Source organism: Cyprinodon variegatus, unplaced genomic scaffold (assembly GCF_000732505.1).
Source record: "Cyprinodon variegatus isolate N-32 unplaced genomic scaffold, C_variegatus-1.0 Scaffold733, whole genome shotgun sequence".
Lineage (NCBI taxonomy): Eukaryota > Metazoa > Chordata > Actinopteri > Cyprinodontiformes > Cyprinodontidae > Cyprinodon > Cyprinodon variegatus.
In genome coordinates, this window is record NW_015151186.1 from 182608 (window position 1) to 194113 (window position 11506).

Here is an 11506-nt window from a genome sequence, read left to right on the forward strand (position 1 = left end):
TGTCTATTTTTCATAAATGTTAACAAGCTCTAACTTTACTCATATCTATCTCACATCTAAACAGTCGGTCAGGGCCTTCAAAGCCTTTACTGCTGGCCTAAAATCAATACGGAACACTTACCAACATTCAAAACCTAAACTTTAATTTCCTTCTATCAAACTGTATTCATTCATTCCAAACAATCCATTCTCTTAATTTTGTAGCACTTCTCTTGGCTGTGCTGCTTCTATTACATTTATGTGGCTGCTATATTTTTTTGTGCAATCAGATTTCAGACTTAATTCCTTGCTATATCAATCAAATTTGCCCAGGGCCTTCAGAATCAGTAGTGCTGGCTGTTGACACCTTCATAATATTAGTGAGGAATGTTTTCTTCAATCAATTAAATGTAGCGGGCCCACTGCAAACGTCAGCATTTTCTGTCCTCTGATTGGTCAGTTAGAGCAAAACCTTTACAGCTAAGTTAAGGTAGCACAAATCTGCATTTTAGATTTACTTTTATTAAAAGTTTTTTTGGGCCTCAATTGCAGATACTTCATGGTGATACTGATACTTCTGCACAAAGACAGAAGGGTGGATTGTTTTTATAAATAATCAGCATCTCTGGTCAGTGTGATATATATTTTATTTTCATGCTTTATGCTCTATTTTATTTGGTAATTACATGCATAATATTAAACCCGAACAGCTCCTGGTGCTGAAAATGTGGTGGAGCTGTGGTTATAGAGTAGAGGATTGCCTTTGTCCTAACTGGGCTTCTTGCCTTATTGTTCTCTGTATTCACCCTCACACTAATCTTCCTCTCTGTTATACCCACGCTTGTTACATTTCATATTTGAATACAATAATATATAAATATAAAAGTGGTGATATTAACCCCTTGTTGAAAGCAAAAAACCCTTTGTATTACCAAGATAACATGCTCTTACGTTGGTTAAGATTAAGTTGAAGGGTGGCCAGTGAAGGCCTAAGTACCAGTTGCACCGCCCTTCACTGCATCTAAAGCTTTTCAAAAATTGCACTGAATAAAAGAGAGATTTACATTTTCAGTTAGACACGGTCAATAATCTCTTAAAAATAAAAATGATACAATTAATTTGGAATTTAATATTAACTGTCTGAATAACTACTTTAGCATAAGGATCTCAGAATCCTCTTGGACGTTTCATTTTAATATGGCAGGCGACCCACTGTGGAAGCTCAGAGCTGTTCTCACTAGACCTATGGTTCTATTGAACCATGTCAAACTGGCCTTATGAAAAGCAGTTAAAGAAAGATAGTTTACATCAGAGGAGGGCAGGCTGTCCTCTATACAGAAACATCTGTTCATTTCAGGCACGTTCTCCGACATCTCAATAAAAGCACTTGAACATGCATGAATAAAAAGGACGTATAAACACCAGTTTTGAAAGTAACTTTTTAAAACTTTGATATATGAATAGTTGATGCCAAATTCTAAACATGCTTTTGAGTCTCCACTTACCATCAGCTCTTAACCCATATGGTTCTTACAGGAGCTTAGGTACTAACCCCTCTCTAAATCTGACTATTAACAGCAGGCTCACGTTTTGCCAAAGTCTGATCAGATGGCTAGAGTAAAGTCAAGTGAGGAAGATTAGCAGAACAGATCACACTGCTTGCTCAGCATACTGATTGGCTCATTCTAGAAAGAAGCCATGACGTTCTGTGCATAAAAAAAGGCACCAACGACAGCTTACATATGAAAAACATTACTTTATCTAATGCAATTAATACATAAATAAAAAAAGTCACATATTTAAACATGTGAATAGACTATTCTAGACAGCACTCCAATACCAGCAAATTCTGAGTCAGAGGATAGGATCTAGTCTTTTGCTAAAGTATGACGATGTCCAATGGATCTAAATTTCCATAAGATGGATTGAAAAAATCTTATTAAATAAACAAGCTGTTATAGAAGGCAGAGGCCTGGGTAGCAGGCAGTAACAGAAAGAGTAATGCTTCACTACCATTGAGACTATAAATGATGGACTGTAAATAACAAATAAAACTTCCTATTGATATGTTTACACATTAAAATATATAGAAGAAAAATCCAGTGTACTGTATAAAGTTTCTTTAAAAAACAGATCGGTAAGAGTCATTTGGAGATGAGAACAATAACAGGTGGTTAGATTTACAATTGAGCTTTTACAAGAGTTTTCACATTATGTAAGTTTTTACTGAATAATGTCTTCAAACTAGCCTTTTTATATGACCCTTTACAACAAAAACATAATTTGTTCAGATCAATACCTTAGTAGTTAATGCAGTTGCCTTTTAAAACCTCTAGTCTATTTTCCTTAATTTACTTCGGGTCAGAAGTTACTGCGTTTTTGTGGATGTGACGTCATTGTAAATAGGTCTGACCTAGTAAACAATCAAAGCAATATATTGCAAAGGAATTTTGTGGATGCTCAGAAGTGACCTGCATCCAGCTAAACTCAGACACCAATGGCAACTCCAGGTAAGGTTAAGTTAAGGACAAGTGACAGACGAGAATTAGCAGTAGAGTGCTGCAGGTCTATTTTTTGGCCACAGGTGGCTGTATAATTAGAAAACTCCGTAAAGCCTCTTTAAGGACAGGACTTTAAGGTATAGTGGAGGATGTTTATTTTCCAGGTGGATCATCAAAATAAGTGGTCCTCCTAATTGTCAATCATTCTGGTGATATGTTTAAATAAGGATGTCCTACGTGCTCGTCCTCATCTTCAATTAGCGGTGGTGAGTCTGACAAAGTGGAAAAATTGCAAATCTTCTTTTGGAAAGTAAGCTTGTATGAACGATGCAAACAGCAACTTTTAAACAGAGCAAGCAAAAGAAGAAATAGGCTCCTGCATGCTCTTGCGTGTGTTTAATCGACGTTTACTCTGGGGAGCGGGTACAGGGGTGTGCGTGTGCATTTCTTTTTTTTTAGGTGGAATAAAAAAGGTTTATCGTGAAAATCCACTATACCTTTAACAAAACAACTAATACCTGTTTTCGTTTTCACTTGGTAACAAATCTAGCTAAAAGATGACCTACTACAAGATAAAGGTGGAGGGTTCAAATCTAAGACTTTTATGATGTCTTTTCCTAAACCTCTGGCTTTTCCACACCTGTCCCAGAGTGGTACATGTAAACCAGCTGATGCAGACAGACTTGACAGTGCTCACCGACTTGAAAATTGTAACTCATGGGTTTCCAGACACATGTTTTTCGTGCCCCATTTTTTTTTAGTGCGTGTCTTACGTGTTGCATTTGTGGAGCAGAGAGAAAGCTGACAGCTTCAGAGACTTGGAGACAAACACTGCCTTGCGTCTTTGGGCCTCTTGAAAAGCAAAGCCCCTAAAGTGATGCAGCTGGCTTACTTTCAAATTCCTAGGAAATCACTTCCACCCTTAACTTTTTTCCATCCCATCAGTTCTTATCTCTGTAGCTGTATGTTTTTTTTCTTTCAGTCACACCAACCAATGTTTTATATATCTGTGGTCTCGTTCCTTTTCAATTTGGTTTATTCATTAATATCATTTATGGACAATCTGTGCTTTTAGTTAAATATTCAGCTCAGAATATCAAGTAATCAAGAGTTTAAAAAAGACATAGAAAATAAGATACTTTATTAAAATCCATTGATGTCCTTGTTCCCTTTATGTTTTATCCCTTTGCTAAAGGCCACAGGCAGCTGTTATGACATAGACAGACCTTATTTTTAGTGCATTTTTTCTAAGTGCTCAATCTCTTTTCAGTTATAGCCAAGATCCTTTTCTCCTTGGCCACACCTGAAAGTGTCTACAAGTAACTTTCAGTTTTTTATTTGAATCAGAGAGAAAAATGAGATTTATGAACTGCATGTTAAACTTGAGGCATAAGTTAAAAAAAGTTAAAATCTGTGAAAAGCTATTCATGAAAAACTGATTTTTTTTTCTCATAATAATGACTCTCTTTGACTTCATGCAAAACTAATATTATCTAATCTAGTTGAAGAATTTTGAGACGTCTTGTAGCTGAATTGCAGAGGGTAAATAAATGGCAGCAACTTTAACTAAAGAAAATGCTTTATACTGTTAAAACTGGAAATGTAATGATCAATAAAGTGCATGTTCGGCTACCAAAATGGAGTATTTATGACCTTATATGAGTTCACACAAGGTTTGTGGTGCATACAATAAATGTTATGTTTCATTTCAGCCAATAACACCTGTTTTTAGATATAATTTGTTATTTGACAAGATAAGAAACAGTGTGAGAGCAGCAACAGGTACCTTGACTGTACTGTCCTTGACTTTTGCAGTGGTGGCATATATAAAAAGGAGTCATTCTGCTGGCTGATTGAAATCTAAAATTATTTTCATTATTTACTTTTGCAAGTTGCCTTGATGGTAAGGAGCTTGAGATCTTTATGCTTTGAAGGACTCTATTCCTTAGATTCCTCCAACACCTCTATAGGATTCACATCACATCTCCAATACATTAATACTTTAGCAATGAAGAAACATGTTAGTAAAATGAAAAGACTGCTTTAAAGCCTAATCTATCAATGGTATGAAAAACTTAGGCTTAGATGTATGTGCCATTTTAAAAGGTTGCCGTTTTATTGCTATGGATTTTTTTTTACTTGACCAATAAATCAGCAGTAGCCTGGTACTGCTGGAGACAATGCAATACATACAACAGAGTGCTATATGTTTATGTTAAGAGGCACAGACAGCTTAAAATGTTTTTTTGCCTCATATTTTTTATTTTTTTTTGACTGTAGAACTGAGGCACATCTGTCCACTGGTGTCTGGAAAGGTTACTGTATCAAAACGAAATTATCCACTTTAATTATCCATTTTAAAACAACCAAACAGATTTAGTTGTATAAATTTTGGTTTGGATTTGGTTTTGGAACTGATGTGGATGAGTAACAATCCTCTGAATAGATAAGGTTATCAATTAGAAATCAATATAAATGATGCTCCAAACATCCCACATAAATGTGATGTTTTCTTCCACATCAATGTCCTTTAGTGTGTGCAAGTATTGCTAATAAGCATAAATATATATATCCATCTCTCCATTTATCCATACATATCTATATCTATCTTTCTTTTTTTCAGAAAAATATCCCCAATCAAAATTCTTAAATAAATTTTTGTCTGCCTCGCAGAAATGTGCTGAAAGGTATTCTAGTTTATTTTAAGATGTCATGCTCCATTGAAATCCCGTCTGAATACAAATCGTTTGCTTCTACAGTCGAAGAATACAGAACTTGAGAACAAGAAATAGGTCTTTTGAAAACTTGACACTGAGAAAAACTTATGATGTGAAGTCAGACATGATGACACATGATCTACAGCACAGTAGACCCTCACTTTAACTTTGCATTAACAATGTTTAGTTTCTGCATCCAAATTCAAGTATTATATCTTCATTACTTTGTAAACACTTAATAATGGTGTTTAAACCTATTGTCTCCAAATCCAGTTAATGCTCTCTGTTGTCCGTATGAAAAACATGTCAAGTCTTCATGATAGAAAGACAGAAACAGAAAGAGGAAGAGTCACAAAGTAAGGAAGAGTGATGAGCAGTGACTGTTTAAATTCCAGCCAACTATCGTTTGTTAGCTCTGACACCTCTGTCAGACTGGTGACAAGGGAATAGGAATAAAAAGGCTAAGGCATTTACTTGAGAGGGTTTTTGCTGTGAATAAGTGAGAAAAAAGAGAACAAGAAGAGGTCACACAGCAGATAGACAGATGGTCAGAAGGAGAGATGAAGGAGAAGGAAAGGCGGTTGATGGGAATATTGGTTTTTAGCTTCCTGCTGCCATAATGGCAGGTGGTAATAATAGCGTGGCTTCACACACACACTGTGCTTTCACTTCAAAGATAGTCCAGCTCACCATCATACATACCTCTGTGGGAAAGGTTAGCATTGGTCTCTCTTTGAATGCTGTCTGGGGCCACTGGTCCTAGTAAGGGTGTGTGTGGGGACGTCTGAATGTTGCTGCTCAAACTGGTTGTTTCTGTGCTTGTGGCAGCTTGTGTCACAGATGGCTCTGTACTCCTGCTGTTACTGGGGGTCTGAGAAGTTGTTGCTGTCATGTAATGCCTGACTGTGGACCTTGGTGGGGGGGCAGCAGAGGTGGAAGTTTCAATGGTTGTGGGAGTTGTGGTGGTGGTGCTGGTAGCTGGGGTGGTAGTGGTTGTTGTGGTGGTTGTTGTTGTAGTTGTTGTGGTGGTTGGGGCAGCAGTGGTGGTTGTCCTGATTCGAACTGGAAATAAAACAAAACAAAAGACAATAAGGAGTACTTTTTACTTTAGACTGCGAAAGGATTTGGATTCTCTTTTTTTTATTAAAAATAAAAAAATAAATAAATTAAACAGTTCTATTAAACACCAAGACACATATGAAAAGAAACAAAAACATCAATATTCTGAGAGTATCTGTTTGTAAGGGAACCAGTATTGCATGCTATTCAGCCTATTTTCTTTGACTATTTTACATTTTAAATTTAGAAAGCGCAAGTGTTGCTTGAACAAGATTCTTTCATTGGCGAGGGGAAGTTCTCAGAGTAATGCATAAAGGGGAAACACATCTTTACATATTCATAGAACTCATTATAGTACATATAGTCATTTATAACAAAATCATTGATACTAAGCAGAGAATAATTTTACCTTAGAACTGCGTGACTAAACCTCCATGTTTGCTCTCAAAGAGAGTGGACAAAGAGTGGGCCCCAAGCAATGCCCTGTCGCTCCTATAGTATCTACATATCTTGCTTATCTATGATAGAATAGAAAGCTTACTCAGCATTGAGAGCTTGGCTCTCCTCAAAGCCGAAATCTGCAGATTCCTGCACCCAAAATTAACATTTAACAACATAGTCTCCAAACCATCTAACATAAAGCATACATAAAGAACACAGTTAATATTTAACCACATCTATCTCTAACAGTGTAATAATTAGTAATTGGTCTTGATTTAATTTTACTGAAAATAAAGTATGTATTGCTGGCCTTTGCTATATTTATAGGGCTAGTAAAACTAAAATTAAAAGGCTCATGAGGCAACTGAGCCTTTTATGAAGAAACCTTTATGTAAATATTATCCTTTGTACTTCAGACTTACAATTCAAGCTAGCAGGTAACAAAGAACTTTAGGGTCAAATATTTTAATTTTAGACTTTTCAAACCACAGAATAATTCCAAAAGATTATTTTTCTTAACCTAAGCATTCAGAGATCCTAAGCTGGCTTATTATATTGGAGAACCATCTTTTTACTCTCCGAATGTCATTTCAGCCCATGTCAGCACAAGACTCATTTTATTATGTATAATGACACTTTTAGCAGCCTTACCCAGCATATTCGCCCAATTTTGTTCTAAACCTGTTAAATACATTTTGCACCAACTTTTAGCCAAAGATAAGGTATGTGGAGATCCACATTTCTACCGTAATACTGACATTTTGCCTGTTTTCCTGGTTTTCCATTATGGTGCTGCCTTAAAAAAACTCAACAAGTACAGCTCAATTTAAAATGTCATATACTATTAGATTCTTACAAAAGCCATTGTTTTATAATTTAGCTGTTTCTACAGCTTAAACAAATATTTGCTTTAGCAAGTGCCGATTATTTAAGCAAAGGATGTTTAAGCTTGTAATGTAAAGCAAATAAATCTATTTTACTACTTGGTAAGTTTGCAGTCAGTCATAGAAGCAAATTTCTCTTACTGGCTGCTACTTTTTGTTGTCAAAATAAATAAACAGTTAAACATTTCTTACACTAAGTTGGAGATAATTTTGGCTTTTAATTGATTTTTTTTTTCTCCACAGACTCTTTCTTTCCAGCTATGCTTAGAGCTGCAGATTTGATTACATTTAGATGTATGTTAGATTTTATGAGCTTTGAGAAAACCAGATTTAATTTTTTATTGCATTTGTTTGCTGTTGAGAAGTTTTTAATCCAATTACGTACAAAACCTGAATTTGCAAATTTCAGGTCCAACGCTGTTATACCATTACATTTTGCAAATAAATCTCTAGTACTGTATTTTGTTAATCTTCACATTTAAAAGGTATTTTAAAGGTCAGAGATTTCCAAACTTTGAAAGATTACAAAAATACATAATTAACCCCCCCACTCGTCCCGAAAACTAACAAACAACAAAAGCTGCATCATTTAACATAAAGTCATAAAGCCTTTGTCTGATCACCTTTTCTGCATATGCTCTAATGTGTTTGGTACTTTTAGGTAATTTTACTGCTTCAAGCTGTAGACATTTAAAGCAGCCGAGAAGAGGTGTTGAAATTTAGTTTTACTCCATAAAAAGTGACAGCTCAGCAGCAGTTCTTGTATTTTAAAAAGAAATCTAAAGCTTCCAGTCCGTGTGCATTCAGTGCTCAACCATCCCCCCGTCCCCTCCCAGAGCAACACTGAATGATGGCCCACATACATCATAATCATCTCATTCTCCCTTTTCCCTGAGTCAGCTGCCTGTGCCTCACCTGCTAAAGTGTGCTGTGTGAAAACAGAGCGGCTCTATTAAGGATAGCAACCCCACAAATGTTGCGACTCCATAGAGTCAGTGGACGAACCGAGCTGCGAAATAGGGTCAGTGAAATAATGGAGTTGTCTTGGGGACACACAAGAAGAATCTCTGACCCATTTACCGGAATAGTTTCCTCTTTTTTGGAGACGACTGCATTTAATTTCAATACAATCAACGCAAACAATTTGGGTGCATCACACAGCATAGAGGCAGCATAAGGCAAACTGCATTTGAATAGGCCAACTTGTCATTAGGATATTTTTATGTCAGTAAACATAAAAGTTTAACTGTTAAACCAGCTGCTTTCCATTTAACAGCTGGGACTTTACTTTCAGCTATCACTGAAATGACATAAATAAAACCCTAAGAGAACCTTACATGCAAAAGATGAACATGCTTTTATAGATACAATTAAGACTTTGCTTTAAAGTTATCGTTGTGTGTATGAGAACCTTCCTTAGCAGCTTAATAGCTGTTTGAACAGACACTCCATCACCATATGTGATATGTTATTACAGCAGTGCCCGTCTCCAGTGACATTATCTTGTACAGTTCCTTCTATTACGCGGTTCTCTGGACGGTATGATTCATTGGGTTGAGGGGACATACCTACAACACAGCGTCTCATGTCTGGACCGAGCTCCATACCATCGGGACAGGCGCAGGTGTACTTTGGAGAGTGGTCTGTGATCTGAGGAGCCTTTAGACAGAGATACTCACAGCCCCCGTTTGGTAAAGTTCCCATATTGCAGGTGTCAGGGGCTTAGGAGACAAAAAAAAAAAAAAAAGTATAATAAAATATTATAACCAACTTAAAATTACTGTTACAACATATATAAGTTTGTTATTGTGCTTCACTGGATGGAAGGTCAGGAATTCCAGAAGCCTTCATACATCTAAATATTTAGATGATCCAACAATGAAAAACATATGAGCCATAGATGATACACATATTTAAAAGTTTAACTCTGAACAAAGCTTTAAGATATCTTTAACAGTGGGAGATCTGCGTCCATAATTCCTTTATTTACACAGCAGTTAATCAGCATAATTAATCAGAGCATTGAAAAACAATTAATACCTCTGGACTCTGTTTTTTCTGCTGCAATTATTATTTTTTTTGTTAATTCTTTGCAAAATATTTCAGTCTCAGTATGAATATAGAGCATCTGCCAAAAGTGTGTAAATTCTTGACTCATTATTAAAAGTGTGGACTTCAACTTCTAACACATCAATATATTATAATCTAAACCAATTGTTGTAGTTCTGGTTGTAATCTAAGATTTGATAACATGCTAAAAAAATTAAATAAATATATTCCATCATTCATCTGACACCCTTGTCCCAATTGGGGTCGCAAGGGGTGCTGGTGTCTATATCGCCAGCTGTCTACGGGCGAGGCGTTGCCATTGAGAAGCAATAAATATATAATTTTTTCCAATTCACAATTCTGTCCTGTTTTTTTTTAAGCAATCACAGAAAAAAAAAAAATGTTCTAAGGTTTGTGGCTTTAAGGTAACAAAATATGAAAGGAGTTCAAATATTCATATTAGTTACGGTATAAAGGGCACTGTGAAAGTGCTCATTTGCAGGCAAAAGCTCAAAGACCGTTTTAAATATTCTACACAACCATAAAATATTTAAATGGAGTCTTTTAGACCTCAATGCAGACTCATGGAATTTTTTTATGATTTGCTGGTTGTGTGGTAAAGCCCCTGAAATAGGTCAGGTTGCACTTGTCTTAACCTTTAATTTCCTGTTTCTTTCTTGTTATATAGATCTGGAGTTCTTAGGGAATAATCAAGATCAGTGCCACTCACTGCTCAAGTTTTGACACATAGGAAGCATATTTATGCTCAGTTTTCAGGATCAATACTGAAAGGATACAAGGTTGCGTGATTTTCACAAATATTGGCAAGCTTTCAGTGAGAAAACATACCACATTAATACCTAACTGCATTTATAGAGAAATCAGTGACACTCATTCAAATTAAGAGGTCTTTCATGTAAAACAGCTTTTGAGTTTATAAGTGTCAGGGTATTTTGATCATTGTCTATGAGTTTCTGTTTTCCTTGGGATAAAATAATGTGAAAGAGGCTCACGTCTCTTTACATGGTAAAGATTGCAGAGCCAACCTATAACCCATAATGGGTGTCTTCACTTGTACATCAAGATAAGAAATTAATTTAGCATCTTAAAGAAAAAAATTAAATTTTCTAATATCTATAGTCTGAGCAAAAAAAAAAAAAAACTACAAAAAACAGCAAACTTAAAACGCCGGGAACCGTCACAAGCCTGGACATAATTTTTTTCTTTCTTGTGCACATAGAGACGTGCACAGTAACAGAGCCTAAACCAAATCTCCAAAGAACACAGCTTTATTGTTATATAATACTTCTGTCACAAGGAGTTGAAGGGATTTTTTGTCATCATTTCTAGGGATGCCACTAAAATGAACCCTGGATCTTCTCACCCTGTCCTCCATGTCAGTAGATTTTCTTCCTCTATTTTCTGTGAAATAAATGAAAAAAATCTACGCCTGTGTTAAGAAAAAATACAAGAACAAACAAGCAAAAAAAAAAGAAGCTGTTTTTGAAAAGTGTTTTTTTTTTTTAGACAGCAGATATTTAATTAAAATAAGTAGCTCTAGTAGCCGTTGTTTGAATTTGACAGTTCTCTGAAGTGTCTTTTGTCGTTTTTAAAAACAAAGGAACTTGACTGAATTGGTTATGCTCTATGTTTTATTTGATTTTTTTTTGTCTTCGAAGATAAACATTGTTCAAATGTTTCTTGTAAATAAAATTTAATGGAATAAGAAAAATTAAGACTATAACAACCGACCAATTACACGCTTGTAAACACGCTGCAGTTCATTAAATAAGAGGAGACCTTCCAGAAAAATACCAGTTATAAAGGGGAAGCCTATTAGAAAAAAATATAAAAAAAGGAAGTAGTTAGGGAAAAT

At 35.6% G+C, this 11506-nt stretch overlaps 1 protein-coding gene across 4 annotated transcripts in view; it reads right to left on the minus strand.

Annotated features, from left to right (window-relative positions):
* LOC107097923 (low-density lipoprotein receptor-related protein 8-like) overlaps window positions 1–11506 on the minus strand; it is a 204339-nt gene that overhangs the window by 13562 nt on the left and 179271 nt on the right. For all 4 annotated transcript variants that reach the window (XM_015395281.1, XM_015395280.1, XM_015395279.1 and 1 more), the window contains exons 15-16: window positions 9150–9302; window positions 5900–6259 (exon numbers count right to left, since the gene is read on the minus strand). In XM_015395281.1, the coding sequence (XP_015250767.1) occupies window positions 5900–6259; window positions 9150–9302 (513 nt within the window). The remainder of the gene's footprint in view (window positions 1–5899; window positions 6260–9149; window positions 9303–11506) is intronic.